Below are 19,753 nucleotides of genomic sequence, written 5' to 3' on the forward strand. Positions count from 1 at the left end.
CAAAGGAGAACTAAGCTTGTAAATCTTTTGACTAAAGCTACAATCTCTCTCTCTCTCTCTCTCTCTCTCTCTCTCTCTCTCTCTCTCTCTCTCTCACACACACACACACACACACACACACACACACACACACACACAAACTGTCTTTTTCAAATGTATAAATTGTCCTGGAAAAATAAATCTGTGTTCGACCAGATACAAATTATTTCAGAATATTCTTCGGTAAACAGTCTGAAAGAGGATGACATCATTGCTATTTGTAAAAGATGCTTAGTATGGACACACCCACCCATCCATCCCCACCTAGCATTTGCTTCCATGCTAGTATATGGACGTACATCCCCATCCATCCCATACCCTGGGTCAAGCCTGTAGCTAAGGCACTCGAATGGCAAATTTAGAAGCTAATGGAGGAGAATATTTGTACCTCAGGATTGAAATGAGGGTTTTTTCATGCTCTCTGAGCTTGGTTATTTTCTTGCAAACATTTCATTACCAAACTAGGTAACCTCATCAAGTTTAAAAGCTTTGCTCCTCTGCTAGAATTTTCACTTCTACTGTATAGCACAGTGTTTCTCAACCTTGGCAACTTGAAGATGTCTGGACTTCAACTCCCAGAATTCCCCAGCCAGCGAATAGCATCTTCTGCTGAAGCAAGTTGTGGTTTACTTATAAACTAATAAAGGTGAAATTTTAAAAAGCGCTAACAAAAAGTAAGATCATGCATTTGGACCAGTTGCTGGCTATAATGCAACAGTTAGTAATGTATTTATATGCTGTAATTTCTGTGAGATGGAAATAAAATTATTTTAGATTAAAATGAACAAGCCTTGTTTTAGTTTCAATTGTGAAAATTGCTTCATTCAAAATGCAAGGTAATCTGGAAGAGCAATCTGCACAATAATGTGTAAAATGATAATATAGAAAAAACATTTTACATTCATGGCATCTCTAAAGAATTTTGGATAGAGGAGCAGAAAACATTTCTATCAGAAAATCTGGGGAGGTATCTATTTTTATTTTTGAAATTTACCGGTAGCTGCTGCATTTCCCACCCTAGGCTTATACTCGAGTCAATAACTTTTCCAGTTTTTTTGTGGTAAAATTGGGTGTCTCGGCTTATATTTGGGTCGGCCTATACTCAAGTATATACGGGTAACCTTCTCTGCTCTAATGACCAGTTGTGTAGGCATGGCTCAGTGGTCATATGACTGGATGGGTGTGGCCAACTCAATGTCACTCACGTCAATGGGTGCTTTGCATCAACTGTTACAATGTAATAAGGGTTAACCAGAGAGGCAGTTTCTGTAAGCAGGGCAATAAAGATTAGCAACAGACTGTTTCCTTCCTGCCTTCCTTTACAGGGATCAGCCCTGTAAAATGGAAAAAAACAAAAGGAGATTTATTCCATCAACCGGTTTTCAGAACTGCTTAGAAAGTTAACAACCGCTTCTCCGGAACAGGTGTGAACTGGCTGAATCCCATCACTGCCTCTGCTCTTCCCCAGTAGTATATTGACCTGAAAGTTCATCTTCCAGTCTCATATCTTTTTCCCTTTTGGTACTGTCCATGAGGATTTCATAGTAAAGATACTGGAGTGGATTGTTATGTTCTTCTCCAGTGGATCAGGCTTTGTCAGAACTCTCTCCTATGACCTGTCCGTCTTGGGTGGCCCTACATGGCATAGCTCATAGCTTCATTGAGCTACGCAAGTCCCTTCACCACAACAAGGCAGTAATCCATGAAGGACTCACTGGAGAAGAGCCAAATGCTGGGAACGATTGCGGGCTAAAGAAGAAGGGGACAGTAGAGAATGAGGTAGCTGGATGGAGTCACTGAAGCAGTTGGCATGAGTTTAAATGGACTCTGGGGGATGATAGAGGACAGGAAGGAACGTTGTCCATGGGGTCGCAGTGGGTCGGACATGACTTTGCAACTAACAACAAATGTTTATTTATTACATTTATATGGCTGCCCAACTCACACAACAGTGAGTCCAGACAACAAGAAGCAATGGGTGGAAACTAATCAAGGAAAGAAGCAACTTAGAACTGAGGAGAAATTTCCTGACAGTTAGAACAATTAATCAGTGGAACAGAAGTTGCCTCCAGAAGTTGTGAATGCCCCAACACTGAAAGTCTTTAAGAAGATGTTGGATAGCCATTTGTCTGAAACGGTATAAGGTTGCTTGCCTAGGCAGAGGGTTGGACTAGAAGACCTCCAAGGTCCCTTCCAACTCTGCTATTGTATTGTATTGTATTGTATTGTATTGTATTGCTTAAAAACCAACAACATAAAAACCGATGAAACCCCACCCCAATCCACCCGATGGCAACAATATCAGTATCAAATCAAGCACTTGATCAGCTCCATCTCTATTCATGGTCCCCAGACCCACCTACATAACCATATCTTCAGAGTCTTTCAGAAAAGCAACAACTGGGAGCCAATTGTACTTCAGGAAAAATGATGTTCCACGGAGAAGGGGGGTCATCACTGAAAAGGCTCTTTTTTATGGTCCCAGCAGAAGTACATCCCTAATAGATGGGACCTGCAACATACCCTGCCTTCCTGTTCTGGTGGGTTGAGTAGATGTAATAGGAAAGAAGCAGTCATAGTAGATGATAGATGTAAATGTGATAATTAAATAATTCACAGTATAACATGAGCACAATATGTTAAGCTTGTCAGCTGGAATGTTGACAGGTTCAACAGGAGGAGCTCCTGTTACTTGCTTTTAGTGACTGAAAACTTTTTGTTTAAATTCATTTAGTTATTTAAACTGTAAACTGAGAGTTCACAATTTAAGAAACAAATTACAAATATGAAGGGTTAAGTACACGGACCATCTTTAAGAACTAGTTAATATATAAACTGCTTTTGGTAGATCAGTATGTTCAGGGGTGAAATTTAGCACGTTCTGACAGGTTCTAGAGAACCAGTAGCAGAAATTTTGAGTAGTTCAGAGAACTGGCAATTACTACCTCTGCCTGGCCCCAGAGTGGGATGGGAATGAAGATTTTGCAATATCACCAAGCCATGCTGACAAAACCGGTAGTAAAAAAAAAATGAATTTCACCACTGAGTATGTTGATATTGTATTACATATAAGTAAAAAAAACAGATATTTTCCTGTGTGAACTAAACTTTCATCACACCATTAAAGAAGGAACATTTGAGATTTCATTTCAAAAGCAATGAAATATTTTATTGATTTTTAAGGTATGTAAATAAATGTTGCTTAATCCAAAAGATAATAGAAAACAGTAATAAAAATCAACATTTTCTAAAGAAATCATTTAATAAATATATTTCAATTCTACGTTTTCCACAATCCTTCCAACTCTCCCTTCTTTGAGCTCATCTATTGAAAATATAATTAATAATTGAACAATAATAAATATAAAAGTAACACCTTAAACAGTTGTTTTTTGAGCACAAACTGTCCTTTTGGTTTTTACTAAAGAAGCAATCCACCTTTTCAAAAATTTACATCTCACCCTTGAGTTTCAGTCTCAGGATCTACCATTCCTACCATAACATTGCTGTAGGGTGATACAAGCAAAAGTTGATTTGCAGTAATTTACAGCAAAAACTGAACTGAATTCAGATGGGAATTCCCTTTCACAAGTGAGCTAATGTCCTCTCCTTTCCTGAGTATGTCTGGCTTTATCATGCTGTTTTTAGGAATTTTGAGTGGCTCTAGAGAGAAATAAGAAAATATTTATTCTATAATTATGTGATTAAAATTCTCAACATTCTTTAATATCGGTATTCAGACTAATTCTCCATATTGGAGCACAACAACCTAAGTATCTCTAGATAATTAACCCTATCATATTAAGGAGCCCCAGTTTGATGCAGTGATTAAGGCACCGGCTAGAAATTGAGAATCTGTCCCGCCTTAGGTACATAACCAGCTGGGTGATCTTGGCCAATCATTCTCTCTCAGCCCTTGGAAGGAAGCAATGGCATATCACTTCCAAAATCCTGCCAAGAAAAATGAAGGGACCTTTTTCTGACAGTCCCCAGGAGTCAATGCTGACTCAAAGGCACATGTGCGCATTTTCTGCCTGTCTCTTCAGTGGACAGGGTCCCCATTAACGGAATGGTGCTATGCCATAGCAATTGCTGGTTTGTGATCAGTGGTGGGTTCCTATCAGTTTGGACCGGTTCAGCCAAACCGGTAGTGGTTTGGTGGCCTGGGTTAGCAATAGCAATAGCAGTTAGACTTATATACCGCTTCATAGGGCTTTCAGCGGTTTACAGAGTCAGCATATTGCCCCCAACAATCCGGGTCCTCATTATACCCACCTCGGAAGGATGGAAGGCTGAGTCAACCTTGAGCCGGTGAGATTTGAACAGCCGAACTGCAGAACTGCAGTCAGCTGAAGTAGCCTGCAGTGCTGCATTCTAACCACTGCGCCACCTCGGCTCTGGAACCGGCAGCAACCCAGGTCTGCTACGCCCCCGAACCAGTTCCCCGGTTAGCGCCATTGGTGCCGCCATCTTGTTTTTCAGTTCTGCGCATGCGCAGAGCAATTTTAATTGCAGTGTGCACACACGCGCAGCACACATCAAGCATGCATGCACAAAGTGCACACACGAGCAAACCGGCAGGAATGCCAGCCAGAACCCACCCGTTTGTGATGGATGTGCTTTTATTTCAGAGGTTGCCATCCTTTGATGGTTTCACTTGGCAGTGAGGAGGCAAGGAGATGGAATAATACAAAAGCCAGGAAGAATTGAATTTGATATCAGATCTGCTGCAATGCTTGCCTACTTTCTTTATCTTTTAGAATGTCAGGCTGTAAAGCAACATGCCAGGGGCAATTAGGAAGATGATCAGAATATAAATGGACATAGGACCAATAAAATAGGAAGTGGATGGATTTAGAATTGGGACAGTGTTGACTTCATGACAATAGCCATCAGTGGGTGGGTGGCTTTCACATTCCTAGTGATCTGAGCATCTGATTATTCTGCTGATGCTGCTGATATCTATCTAGCCAGATGCAACAGATGATATTGTAAGAATAAGACTTAGCAGTGCACACTTAAGAAAAGCAACTGGTTGGTTAGGAAGAAGGCAACTATAGAAGTTCCCCTTTCCAGGTTGTGTTTTTCAGGCTCATCTCACTATATTGTTTGGAATGTTCTTTCAGAGCATAAAAAATGCTGTTCCCAATCCAGTACGCTCAGATAAACCAAACATATAGATGACATTCTTTCTTCCATGCATGAGGACATGCTTGCTGTATTGCAGGCATGCACCATCACAGTAATCACAATCGTGATTCCAGATCAGCTCTGTTGACCAATCTAATATAGATTGGTTCTTCTCAGTTCTGGAGATTATGTGGCATATTTGTGATAGATAAAAGTCTAGATGTGTCCCCAAGTTCCTAAAGGACAGAGAGATCATGGCAAGATTTGGACTTCAGCTTGAAAGCCATATTCTTGTTTTTTCGGGCCACAATCTTCCCCCAGAATCGCCTCGCCTTCTTAGGGATGGTCTCTTTCCTCTTCTGATATGCCAGCCTCTTCTCGTTCTTTTCTCTGCTGTCCCTTCTCAGGCGAACCTGGCGCACGATGCCTTCAAACAGCTCCCTGACATTATGCTGTACAGCTGCTGAGGTCTCAATGAACTTACAATCAAACACAACGGCACAGGCTCGGCCCTCTGGAAAACATTTGAAGACAAAATAATTCAGAAGTATTACTAGAAAGCAGTGAACTAAGTTCTTCAAACTTTTAAGATATGTGGACTTCAATTCCCAGAATCCCCCAGAAAGCAAAACATTGACTTAAAAGATAAAATGTCTCCTTGAATGAAGTTTGTTTCAGTAGTGCCACTTCACTACAGGTAGTCCTCGACTTACAACCACAATTGAGCCTAAAATTTCTGTTGCTAAGTGAGACAGTTGTTAAGTGAGTTTTGCTCCATTTTATGATCTTGCTTGCCACAGGCGCTAAGTGAACCACTGCAATTGTTAAGTTAGTCATAAATCTGGCTTCCCCATTGACTTTGCTCATCAGAAAGTTGAAAAAGATGATCATATCATCCTGGGACATAAATATGACCCAGTTGCCAAGCATCTGAATTTTGATCATGTGACCAATGGTGATAAGTGTGAAAAACAGCCAGAAGTCACTTTTTTCAGTGCCATTGTAACTTCAAATGGTCGCTAAATGAACTGTTGCAAGTCAAGGACTATCTGTGCTGTCAATGAATTCTCTTTTGGAATTCAAAACACCTCTACCATCCCCACTCATCATTGTTGTGCAAGCAAGTCATAATGTAGATCAGTAGTGGGTTCCGGATCCTGTCGCGAACAGTACGCTGTGACAGGGCCGGATGTCTACCTCGGGCATGCGCACTGTGTGTGCGTGCACACACGACCACCCTGCGACGCCCCAGCTGCGAGGTCGCACAGGCACCGTACACTATTCGTGCATGCACAATTGGCCCATTTCCCTCAAAAAGAGATAAGGAACACGGGCGGGCGAGTGGGTCCACCGAAGCACCATTCCAGTATGGTGGCCACACCACTCCCAGCTGCCACTGGTACGCCCGTACTGGGCTGTACCGCCCGGAACCCACCACTGATGGTGGATTCTAAAGAGCTGAAGCAAAAATATTCTAAGAGAAACATCCTTACCTGAAACAGAAACTTCACGGCGCCTTACAAGATCACTTTTGTTGCCCACTAAAATAATAGGAAGATCTTCCATCTGCCGTGCCCTGCGGAGCCGAATCCTTAGCTCAGATGCTCTTTCGAAGCTTGCTCGGTCCGTGATGGAATAGACAATTACATATGCATCTCCAACTTTCATGCATTGATCTTGGAGCCATCCGTTTTCATTCTACTCAAATAAAAAGAGATCCGGAGTCAGAAGTTTAGGCTTCTCACACCTGGAAGCCCATCATCTACAGGAGAAAAGCTAAATATTGCTGGTTACGCTAATCATAACATTGTTTTAAATGCATTGTTCGTATTCATAATCAAGCATTGTATTACAAGGTCCCTTGCATATACAATTTGCTTTTTATTTGCAAAATCTTTTTTTCACCAAATTCAGACAGGTAAAATGCATTTGGTACCACAGTGGTATTCAATTTAACTGGGGTTCTATCTTACGGTTGGAATTTTGAAAGCGTTTGATGGGCACACACACAAAATGGCTACTGTGGAAGACTCACTTATTATTAAAATTGCTTTGATTTCCAAAGTATTTCTGTGTGTTCACTAGCAGTACTCCCTGCTGTTCTAGCAATGCATGTCTACAAAATAATCAGTGAATTGGATACAGATATAGCTATGTATAATAGCTGGTATAAATGTCCTTCCTTGCCCTCATCACCAAATCATCCCTATAAACCCCTGAAAATGTTCTGCTTGTGGATGGAATAATACTCATTTAGAACGGAATCTCTTCCTCTTTACAGTTTACACTATATCACTTTCCATTCCCTGAATTCTCATACACTGTTTAGCATGTGGGAATGGACAGTGATAGAGAGAACCTTGATTCTACTACCTTACTAAATGGGCCCAGATCTTAATCCAAGTCAATCAAGTATTTGTTTATAGGGACTTAAATTGCAACCCATAGTCAATTAAATGGACTCCTTGAATATGCAACTAGCCAAGGCCAGTTCAGAAAAACTATTAGACTACGGTCCTACAAATGTCACTCCTTGCTTTCCAACATGAATGGGAATATAATTTAAAGAATTACAATATGGATCAAAACATACCACTGCAAATATTGACTGTTTCCCCATTGCAGAGTCTAGAGAAGTGATAAGTGTAGTGAACAGGAAGCCACTAGGAAATCTCAGGACTACAGGCTGGCCAAAGCATCCCAGAAGTATAAAACGAGTGGAAATTTGCCTGGCTCTTATTCATAGCTATGGCATACCTCCAATTTGAGGCCATGGTGATTTATTAGTTTAGTAAAAATAAAAGAATTTATAAGCTTTAACTTTAGCCAGAATGATTAGTTGTGTCGTGTCTGCTAGAAGTAACATTTATTTAACACCTGCAAGTAAGAGCTAGAAAGATCCACTCTGACCTCAAACGTCTCCTATATAGACTAACTAACAGGTTGTGGCTTTGACACTTAGCTAAGATATGTTGCAAGCAAACCCATTACTGGAATCAAATAAGGCAACATGATATTTAGCTTAAGCAATGGTTGTAGAGGTGTCCAGACAAAGGTGTAGAGGTAAATAAAGCTCATTATTAGCATACTAAAAACACCCAACGGTAGTGAATTTATATGATAAGTAGAATTAAATAAATAATGGAGTTTTATGGGGTGGCTTTGTTTTGTGCACACGTGTGACTGTCATGTGACTTTGTAACCAATCAGGGATTCTCTTACTTTTGTTCTCTCTATTAAATTGTCTGTACCTGATTTTTGGGGCGCTCTCTTGGCAAAAGCCCAGAAGCATCCCTTCTTCTTTTTCTGTAGACCAATAAAAGAGTTTCGTATTTCTTTGATCCTATTTGGACATTGGCTTTTTCACATCAGGTTCCCATATCTAGCCAGCTTTCTGGACAACACAATTAATGGCAAATTGTTTCTGTATAGACCCAGGAAGTGGTCAGTTTGACAGAATTTTTTACTTTTACCTCTAATATTTACTCTGAGTTCAATCTTAATTTATACAAAGTTGTGTATCAAAACAGGGATAAGCAAAGTAGTTTTCAATTTGCAAATGCAAGATTGTAACTACATATACACCCTCGCACGAATGCACCCCAATACACCAAATATCAAGCAGTAGTACTTAAAAGTATTTTTTAAAAAAACTTGTTTGCAGTTTGCTGGAAAGCAGGGAGGGAACCAGCCATTTCCAAACGGGGGGGGGAGGGGGGGGAATCCATAGGCCCTGATGTTGTGTCAAAAATAGCAGTCTGATCTTAGTTAAAACTGAGAGATAGGTATTCAAAACTGGTCTCAAAGTTCTTAACTAGGCACTTTGTGCCATCACAACCTTCAGGAACAACAAAATAAGTACTTTCAAGCTTTCAGCCAACACACACACACACACAAACACAGAGAGAATCCAATCTAACAGCTGCGCATTTAATTGTTTAGTGCAGTCTCTCCCTGTGCACAAAGTAAAACTCATTCACGAACTAACTGATGGCCACAGAGGTTTCCTGAAGTTTGGCTTCTCAATATTTCTAACTGTGCTTGCTACTAAATTTAGGGACTTTTAAAAAAAGAATGCATTTATGTAACTACTTATTTCGCTCATCAAAATTAAAGAATGAGAATATGCACCTGAACATAGAGGGCAATAAAAACTTCTGCCTGACAAAATGGTTTTTGCACACTACCTTGTTTTCCCAGACATCCAGAAGCATTATGTTTGCACTTTCGCCATCCACCTGCAAAGTTCGCTCGTAGGTGTCTTCTAGAACGGAGAACACAAAAATATTCAACATTCTTTTAGTTTTCCTTTTCACTTGATAGCTAAGAGTTTAATGTTAGGCAAAGTAAAGGTTAGAAAGGTAAAGATTCCCTCTTTGGCAGAAATTAAATAAACCATCCGTACGGTGTTGATTGTGGATTTTGTATATTGGACTTCAGGGTTCATACTAACTAATGTCTGATACAAGATAAGGCATGATTTTCAATTAATTCTTTCACAGTGAGAAAAATTATCTCAGGAATTTTTTTCGATTTCATTTGAAATAAATAAATAACTCAGAAAATATAGATTCACTGCTGCATCTATCAACAGGGCAGCTAAATCTATTCTGACTGTATTTCATGTGTGTTCTTTCCACTCCAGGCCATCACACCAGACAAATGTTACCGGGGGGAGGGGGGGGAGGGGGGACCTTGTTACATCTGACATTTTTATATCAGACTCTGGCAAAGATCTGAACTTTTCCATGAGTTCCAGAATTGTATAATTTCCATGGTAGAAAAAAAAAAAAGTTGAAGCCTACAAGAAAAATGACAGCATTGACTTTTTGCTGCAGTTCTCTTTCTCCTAAGTAGGACAAGAAGAGTAGAAAGAAGATCCAAAAGGAAAAAATAAATAAAGCAAACATGATCTTTTGACCCCCGTGGGAGCTGCAGGCAGTCCTGGAGACTCCAGTTAGGCTTAGTAATGGAAAATATTTGTTTTCACTCAATTTATGGGTGAACAGGCATTACAGCTGCAAGCAACTTAAGACAGCTTTATTTTGGAGCAAAAGTACATAGATTTAAGGGGTGGCTTTTTTGAGAAAAAGTTTGGCTGTTCCTACAAGGAGCACTAACAAATTAGCAATCCTCTTCCTTGTGTTTTAATTACATTTTTTATGTTTCTTAAAGGAGCATAAACACAAGGGTGTTAAAATTCCTGATAGAGCAAAAGATGGCATGTGTTTGCCTTTGATCAACTTTGTAGCAACTTTCCCAAACTGTAGAATCCTCCAGATGTGTTAGGACTACAATTCCCAGAACCCCAACATCTTTCTGTTCTAAAACAAATGCTCAGAAGGTTCCAGTTCCATATTGCAGTGAAGATGGTGCAAAAAAGATTCCCCAAATCTTGATTTCCTCTCCATCTTCTTGAATTCCTCACTCCCAATTCCAAGTGTAATCAATTTTGAAATCAGATTCTGAAGAGATACTTTTTAATCATGTACACCCCATCTATAGTTTCATAAGTTGCAATATAAGTTACTCATGGAATAAATAAGAGCCGAGGTGGCGCAGTGGTTAGGGTGCAGTACTGCAGGCCACTTCAGCTGACTGTTATCTGCAGTTCAGCGGTTCTAATCTCACCAGCTCAAGGTTGACTCAGCCTTCCATCCTTCCGAGGTGGGTAAAATGAGGACCCAGACTGTGGGGGCGATATGCCGACTTTGTAAACCGCGTAGAGAGGGCTGAAAGCCCTATGAAGCGGTATATAAGTCTAACTGCTATTGCTAATAAAGTGCTATTGAATTATTTAGGCTATTATTACTGCAGTGCCAATCTGTATAAGTTTAAAATGATGCCCACCCACCGCAAAAGGAAGATAGGACTTCATTTTAAAAGTGAATTATTAGAAGAGGGATGTACAGTGTATGCTATGCTGTACATCCTTTTTCTAATGAAAGGAGAATTTGAAATGTAATATAAATGATGACTTATTGAAATGATCCAACGATGCTTTAAAAACTGCAGACCAGAGGTGGGTTGCTACCGATTTGCACCAGTTCAGGCAAACTGGTAGTGGAAATTGGAACTGGGTCGGCGAACCGGTAGGGACAGCAGGTTGGCCCAGTCCCCAGTCGCCCATGCCGTGTGGGAATGGTTTTTAGTCATTTTTTAATGTGCTGTGCATGTGCAGAACAGTTTACAGGCAACTGCACATACGCAAGCAATGTGCGGCGGACGGGTGCAAATGAGCAGTGCATGTGCAAAGCACGTGCAAAGCGAACCAGCAGTAACTCTGGCAGCAACTCACCCCTGCTGCAGATCAATTAATCGGGGCTATCTTTTATTTAATCAAAAGGCAAATCAATACAGCCTCCTCCAACCTGGTGCCTTCAGGAATGATGAAGTACAATACTCATCATGCTCAACCAAAGAACGGCTGATTAGGATTACTAGGGTTGTAGTCCAACACAGCTGGAGGATAGGTTAAGGAAAACTGAAATAAGTGAATAACTTCAGCAAGTCTAATTTATTTTTAAAAATCTTACAGTGTACTCTAATGCAGAGTTATTTGAAAGTGGGTCTTATACTTTAAGTCAGTATGTTCTCATTTCCATTGTTCCAACCTTAAAATTCTCTGTTTATTGCATTTGACTTTGAAGGACGTTTCTAGCTAGACATATATAAAGTTACACTACAATAGTGCAATACTTGACATGTCTACTCAAATGTAGGCTCATTGAGGTTGATTGTGCCATAGTCCCAGGTACATGCAAATGAAAATTTAAAATTCACGCCTAAATTTAATGCTTGCAATGCTTTTTTAACATAAACTCTAATTTTGCCTGTTTCCAATAAGTTGCCCAAATCCTGGGACAGTTTGCTTAATAGAAATGTTTAAAAAGTATTTTAGCTCCAGATTTGTCTTCTGAGCTGATCTCATTTCTTTATTTCAAATGAGATTAATAATAATGTGTAGAAATTTTACTTTTCTCATATGAATACATTTCTTAAACCTATCAACTGCTTCCATACTGTTATTCTAATTTGCATATCACCTTTTTCTATAATGTGTATCATTTGAAAACTCATTAATGATGTGTCTTGATTGAATTGAAAATATGATGAAGTAGCTGGAATTCTGTACATGTTGAATGTTTATGAAAATTGTCCAGAAGCACTAACTCCTTCATAGCAAGAATCAGTAGCTTTTATAATCATCACCCTTAAGATACATGATATTAATGGAAGATTATGTACCCCAAAATAAAACAAGCATTTTGATAGATTTATCAGGAAAAAACCCAACAGTTTTGATTTCTCTTTGTTTCTCATTTTGCACATCAGGTTTTCTCACATTTGAACATATATCCAGTTTGGTTTGTGGAGCTTGAGAATTTTCTTTTAAAGTTTGTGCTAACATTGGGATTTTGGGGGGGTACATTTCTTAAATCATGGATCTTTTGTTCTCACTGTGATCTAATGTACACAGTTTCTGCAAACAAGTTTTCCTTATATCATGCATTTTTGTACATTGCATTTACAAATATATACAATATTCAACAAATATTTATCTAGAATACTTTTTTTTTAAAGGCATACTACATTAGGATGAGCGCTCAGTTTGGTATTCATTAAAAAAAAGGAAAACATACTTAAATTAAGTTGGCATTCCAATGCAAACTCAAAATAGCTTCTTCCAACCCCCAGCTGACTCCGCCATCTTCCTTAATAGAAAACCACACTCTGAAATCACTTTGGAGGCCACAGCATTATGACTTTAAGATCAGGAACTCTGAATTTATGTGCTTTATTTTTGCTTGCTCCCAAAGGCCTCTCACCCAAAAAGTTTTAACTAAAACTGGAGGTGGGGGGGGGGGGGACAAGGAATAAAACACCTACCTCCCAGAAGTTCACAATCGCTGTCCAGGCTGTCATGCACACCTGCAAAGACACTTGCAATAGTAGTTTTGCCAACTCCTTGTTCCCCTATGAGAACCACTCGGTAGCAGGTGTTTCCTGACTCGGTGGAGATGACAGAATCAGAGGACTCCGATGACCAGCTTTTGCGGCAATACTCTTCATGGTTGAGCGTGTACCTTTTCTGGCGGTTTGCCTCTTGGGTTTCTTTCTGCACTACCAGATGCTTCCCGTCTGTTGGAACGCTCCAACGTTGTTGCTGAGGCTGCAAGGCGCCACAACTACTGGCACTGTTGCGACGCATGGTGACGTTGTTCAGGGTCATGGCTCTATCCCTTCAAGACTAGAAAAAAGCAATGGAAAAATGGTAAACAACACAAGTACCAGTAGGTTGCATACATTGTCTGCCTGACATGGGGAATGTCCACAAGGGAAACCCTTGGTGAGCATGCCTGAAGGGTCTGCGACAACTTGCCATGGCCAACTCGCTACAGCCAACTCGCCATGGCCAACTCGCTACAGCCAACTTGCCATGGCCAACTCACTACAGCCAACTTGCCATGGCCAACTCGCTACAGCCAACTTGCCATGGCCAACTCGCTACAGCCAACTTGCCATGGCCAACTCGCTGTGGCACAACTCACCATGGCTAACACACCACAAGTCAAGAGCAGGGATGAAATTCAGCAGGTTCTGACAGGTTCTGGAGAACCGGTAGCGGAAATTTTGGGTAGTTCAGGGAACTGGCAAATACCACCTCTGGCTTGGCCCAGAGTGGGGTGGAAATGGGGATTTTGCAATATCCTTCCCTTGACACGCACACAGAACCGGTAGTAAAAAAAAATTGAATTTCACTACTGGACAAGAGTTACACTAATATTGAAGAAATAGTGGAATAGAATCATTAAAGAAAGGATGCCAAAGGATGCCAATTAAATTGCACTGTTGAATTGTCCCGCAGTGAGTCGTCACAGCCGTGGTGAGTTGGCTGTGGTTTGTTGACTGCAGTGAATTGTCCCATTCCCTGCCTGAATGAGCTAAAGAGCTAAAGTAGGAGAAAGATCTCATAGCAGGGGAAATTCCTCCTTAAGAGGCAGCTGAGGGTTTGGGAAGTGTAACAACTGCTCACAAATTTAAAAAAAATACCTCAAATTTGAATTCAGAACCTGGTTTGTTTCCTCCGCCTGATCATGTGATCTGTGGATGGCTGTTGCTCTCAATAAGAGTGCAGACCGAGTGGCAGAACGGTGCCATCTGAAAAAGCCATCCAAAGCAATCAAGAAACATGGTTTATTGCATAGGAGAGGCCTTAATAGAAATCCACTCATCCTGGAGGAAGAGGCCAAGAAATTCACCTTCGACAATCCTGCTTTGTTCCTGTTCCCTGTGCTCCTGAAAAGCGGCCCCGCAGCCACAAGTGGGCAACCAGAGGCTACAGAAGAAAGAAGGGACATCTAACAATCTTTAAGAAACAGTAAAAGCATACCTAAGTTCCTCCCTTTTGCCCTTAAAGGATCAGTTAACAACAGAAATCTTGTCATGTGGAGGATGAGAAAATAGTTCAAAAGTGTACCCACGCTATGTTTATGGTGTAAGAATTCCCTTCTACTGTAAAAGGCTGTAATCCATCTCAAGAGCAGCAAGCCAGGACTACCCTCCCTTGCCTACTGATAGTTTATAACTTTGCAGGATGGATTGTTCAGCACGGGTAAGAAACAATGCTATAAGGCAATTCTTGAGGGCCAGAAACTTTTGCAGCTGCCATTTTCAGGAAAGTTTCATTTCATTTCCCTTTATTTGTATGCCGCCCTTTTCCCTGGGGGGGACTCAGGGCGGCTCACAGTTCAAAAAAGGGGGGGGGAAGGACAAACAATTTTCCAACATGAAGACAATACAACATATTAAAAAGAAAACACAACAGTCACACAATTCGGGTGGGGTTAGAATCTTAACCCCAGACCAGCCGGGACAGCCAGATCTTTAAAACGGCGCGGAAGGACTGGAGGGTGGTGAGGGTCCGAATCTCCACGGGGAGTTCGTTCCAGAGGGTCGGAGCAGCCACCGAGGAGGCTCTCCTCCGGGTAGTTGCCAGTCTGCACTGGCTGGATGATGGAATTCGGAGGAGGCCTAAAGTTGCCTTGATGCTCACCATCTCTAGTCATGACAGCTATTTAGACATTTGGCTTATTCAGGCTAAAGTTTGGTTCTTTCTCAGCTGACACCACACCTTTAGAAGCTAACAGACAGAAAGGAAGAGCAGACCAATGGCCCTTTCCCAAAGTGAACCTAAGAGAACATTCGCAGAACGGCTCTCCTTCAAAGTGAGCATTTGGTCCCTCATTCAGTCCCATGAACAGGAATCCGGCCGCTTTGGAAACGAAGGCATGCAAGAAAAAGCAGCAAAGGATGTTCTACCTGACATTCAAGATGCAAACACTTCTCATCGTTTGCAACTCCCTGCAAAAGCCCCAAACTTGAGATGCCCAAGGAATGCCATACAGAAAAGCGCATGCAAAATGAGGCTATCCGTTTTCTGCCCCGCTCACAGGAACTTTCTGAAGCAAGAATAACTCCTGCATATCGAATACACTTCTCACTCATTCTAGTCAATAATAATCCTTCTTAGAAACAGACAGAATCAAATCCTTTTCTATAGCAAGTCTTTTTCTCACTGTGTGCAACCAACTGGGCAGTTAATACTGTTTCCTCAATGAAGAAATACAGCTAGTTCGGATGCAACTTTTAACGTCTATCAACTTTTTCTTTCTTTCTTTTTGCTCTCTATATACAAGTCTGCTTTGGTGCTTAAAAGAAAGCTTATTAATTTGTTCTTGGTAAAAAAACACTACCTTGCTGGATGGTTGGTTTCTTTGCAGCCAGGCGATGATCTTGATCAGACTCTCTTAGTTCTCAAAGAATGGAACCCCAGGCAAATCTCCCACAGAGAATCCTTCATCTGTTCAAGGACTGCCTCCCTTAATTCTTTCTCAACAAACCTGGTTTATATTAAGCCCATCTGATCAGAGACAGGGCTTTTCCGTGACGTCATTGGTCTGTCCACCCAAGAGCCAGCCCACATCTGTACGGAAGCAGGCATGCAGAAAAGAGGGAAGGAGGGAGAGAGGAGGAAAGAAGTTACTGATGCTAGCAGAGTGGCTGATGTGTGGTTAAGTTTCTTTCTTCTGCTCTTCTTTAAATCTTCATTATGCTTTTTAAGAGCCAGTTCTGCAAGAGAAAAGCACGCAACTTCTTTCTTGGGTGGGGAGGGGGGGGCGTGGAATGCCACTGAAATGAACCATCTGTTTGAATCCTTTTGGGTTCATTAATACAAGCAATGTTGCACAAATCTTAATTGCCTGGAAGTTGTGCTGTCGGGGAAATCACTCTCTTTCAAACATGGGCAAGCTATTTACTCACAAATATCCCCAGGCTTCATTTGTTTAACTTTATCATAAAAAAATATATATCAGGGAAAGTGATATACTGCAAAACAACATTTCAGTCTCTGGCATCTTATTTATTTGAAGAAAAATCTTTTGACCACAATATTCCCTTCGGGATGATAAGGATGCTTGCCTTTGGGTATCTGCATGCATCCTAATCTCAAAATATTTACTTACCACAAATTGCATTAAATCTTTATTATGGTCATACACCAGCATAAGGAAGGTGGAGTGGTACAGTCATTAGAAAACCATAAAGGATACAAAAGAGTAGAAATAAAAGTCTTAAAGAATTATGGAAGGCTAGACGCTATACAGGTACTTCCTATTTAGTGACTGCCTCGTTCAGAGACCATTCATGTTTAGGATGGTGATGAAAAGCGAACTTTACAACCAATCCTAACATTTCCAGTCTCTGCATATATGTAAAGCAAAGGAGAGCTGAAGTAACATTGTAAGCACAGTCACAGAATTTACTTAGCTTAATTTAACAACTGAGTTGCCACTTCCAATTGGGATCACTAAACAAGGACTTCCTGAAAATGATACATTAGTTAAAAACTAAAAGTACAGTATATATAGAAAGCAAGAATTTATAATAAGGGGTAGGAGCATTAATTGGATGTGGGGAGCATTTAAGCTTAGTATGTGGATGACTATGTCAAGTTAGAATGCACTCTAATACAGCAAACTAGACGCTCATTAAATCTGGTTTATAGGTTAGATCATCATCCAATGAACTTATCCCTGCAAAAGTTATATACGGTATTTATTGTAAATCTCTTGCATATGCTATATGTGCAATGCTACCCAGATTGTTGGGGGCAATATGCCAATAAGGTTTACACTGTAAACCATGGGTGTCAAACTCAAGGCCCGCGGGCCACATCTAGCCCATAGGGTGCTTAGATCTGGCCTGTGGAGCCACCCTGGAAACAGTGAAGGACTGGCTCACATGCCTCTGCCAGCAAAATTGGAATTCGGGAGGCTGCATGGCCTCCCAACTGCACGGCCCTCCTGAGCTCCATTTTCACTGGCACGGGGTTGCAGGACGCCATCACAGCCTCCCGAGCTCCATTTTGGGCCACCACAGGTGCCCCCAACACGAGTGATGTTGAGTTGGCCACGGGCACCCGGGCCACGCCCATCCAGCCCACAACCCTGATATAGCCCTCAATGAAATCGAATTTGACACCCCTGGTGAGAATGCTGCAAAGCACTATGGGGCAGTATATAAGTCTAAATGCTCTTGCTATTTGTTTCATCAAATAGCATTTTGGGAGTGGGGGGGGGGGGTTAAACAAAGGTTATGCTGTGCTAAGAAATCATATTGCTCAAAGGGCGCTCAGTTCTTTGACTTACTTTGTAACTGGCTATATTTCTGGCTGTGCTTAATTTCCCAGAGATTTCCTGGCTGGCTGGCAGCTGGATTGTCTTGTTCTGCACTTCCTGTTAATCCGAGTCTTCTTTAATGATTTCCACATCCAAAGTTGAACAGGACAGTGAGCCAAGCTTTGCATCAGAAGAGGCAAGGAGTTTACAAGCACTTAGGTCGCTAAGAGATTGAAGAATACATTGGAGGAGGAGACGGGAATTGTACTAAACATTTCCAGAAATTACACAGCAGTTGACAGATCGCAGTTTAGGAAATGTCAACCTGCACATTAAGTTAAAAGCACTTCCCCTTGAGCCTTTTGACTATAAAAGAAACAAGAGTGATGGACAGGTCCCATCTGACACTCAAGGATGAGGAGTGGGAAGGAGTAACCACCCCTGTGCAAACATCACCAAATCTGCTATTACCTGATACATAGGTTTGTTTCTTATACAGGTAATCCTCGACTTACGACCACAATTCAGCCGCAGATCTCTGTTGCTAAGTGAGACATTTGATAAGTGAATTTTGCAACCTTTCTTCAATTCAATTCAATTCAAACCTTTATTGTCAGAATACAAAATGTGTACAATGAGATTGGCTCAGCCTCTCTTCGTGCTCCCCCTCCAATACAATACAACTCACAATAAAAGCCCCCCCCCCCCAAAAAAATAATCCTAGCCCAGTGAATCCTAATAACAAACACTCAGTCCTATTGCACCATGATGTGAACCAGTGGTGGGATACAACCGGTACACTCCAGTATGGGCATACCGGTGCCTGCTGGGAGCACCAGGTACCATTCTGGTATGGTGCTCCGGAGGGCCCACCTGCCTGCCCATCCTCCTTGCCAGTATTTGAGCCGATTGGGCGTTCCGCATACGTGCACAGAGGTACAGCGCATGTGCGATGCTCTGCCAAGCAGCTGGAGCATCTCGGGCAGTAAGTACGCATGTCCATGTGGTGGACACCCAGCCCCGTTGCACCATAGCAGTTGCAACGTGATCTGGAACCCACCACTGATGTGAACTTATTGCACGTTGTGCCAGCCCCACAAGTCAACCGTACTATGTTGTTGTAGAGTTATGTTTCATTCAGCAGCCTGACAGGCCATGGATAAGAACTGTTCTTCAGCCTGTTGGTGCTTCTGCCTCTGCTTCTAGATCTCTTTCCAGGTAGTAGGAGAATAAAGAAGGGTGTCAGCGTTCCAAATATTGTCCAGAAATAAATCAGAGTCCAAGGCAGAACTATCCTTAAACTTCCAATTTAATAAGAGAGACATGTTGCCACAGAGGTGCCAGGGTTGAACAGGCTGGGTGTCGTCCCTGAGGATTTTCCTCACTCGCCTAAGGCAGTGAGTCCTTGCCACAATTGTCAAGTGAATCACTGCAGTTCTTAAGTTAGTAACATGATTGCTAAGTGAATCTGGCCTTCCCATTGACTTTGCTTATCAGAAGGTTACAAAAGATAATCACTGGATCTCAGGATACTGCAATGGTCATAAATGTGAGCCAGTTGCCAATTTTGTCTGAATTTTAATCATATGTCCATGGGGATGCCGCAACGGTCGTTAGTGTGAAAAATGACATTTCACTTTTTTTCAATGCTGTTGTAACTTTGAACGGTCACTAAATGAATTGTTGTAAGTCGAGGATTACCTGTACACTGCTAAGCTATTTAATGACAGTTGTTTTGGCTCAAGTAAAGTTGGGTTGGATTCACACATGCTTTGCCCAAACCAATGCTATGGATGAAGTGGAGTGAAGTTTTCCCCCTTCCCAAAATAGTACTACCAGAAGTCACCCAATAAAACTGAGTCCTGAAAGAATTAGGACATGTGAACTTTGGAATTTGCTTC

At 41.4% G+C, this 19,753-nt stretch overlaps 1 protein-coding gene across 1 annotated transcript; it reads right to left on the reverse strand.

Moving 5' to 3' along the window:
* Positions 1–4,476: 4,476 nt before the first annotated feature.
* Positions 4,477–16,058, reverse strand: GEM (GTP binding protein overexpressed in skeletal muscle). The gene is made up of 5 exons (XM_032223023.1): positions 15,927–16,058; positions 13,060–13,420; positions 9,357–9,433; positions 6,663–6,867; positions 4,477–5,683 (listed from the first exon to the last, which is right to left on the reverse strand). The coding sequence occupies exons 2-5, from the start codon at positions 13,400–13,402 to the stop codon at positions 5,406–5,408; spliced, it is 903 nt and encodes a 300-aa protein (XP_032078914.1). The 5' UTR covers positions 13,403–13,420; positions 15,927–16,058; the 3' UTR covers positions 4,477–5,405.
* Positions 16,059–19,753: the final 3,695 nt, after the last annotated feature.

The sequence above is a fragment of the Thamnophis elegans genome, chromosome 8 (assembly GCF_009769535.1).
Source record: "Thamnophis elegans isolate rThaEle1 chromosome 8, rThaEle1.pri, whole genome shotgun sequence".
In the NCBI taxonomy this organism is placed as follows: Eukaryota; Metazoa; Chordata; class Lepidosauria; order Squamata; family Colubridae; genus Thamnophis; species Thamnophis elegans.

Coding starts and splice junctions, on each gene's coding strand:
- GEM (XM_032223023.1), bottom strand. CDS start 13,402: ATGACCCTGAACAACGTCACCATGCGTCGCAACAGTGCCAGTAGTTGT. Junction 9,434..13,059: donor CGATTGTGAACTTCTGGGAG/GTAGGTGTTTTA, acceptor TCTCCGTTCTAG/AAGACACCTACGAGCGAACT. Junction 6,868..9,356: donor TGGATGTCTGGGAAAACAAG/GTAGTGTGCAAA, acceptor TTATTTGAGTAG/AATGAAAACGGATGGCTCCA.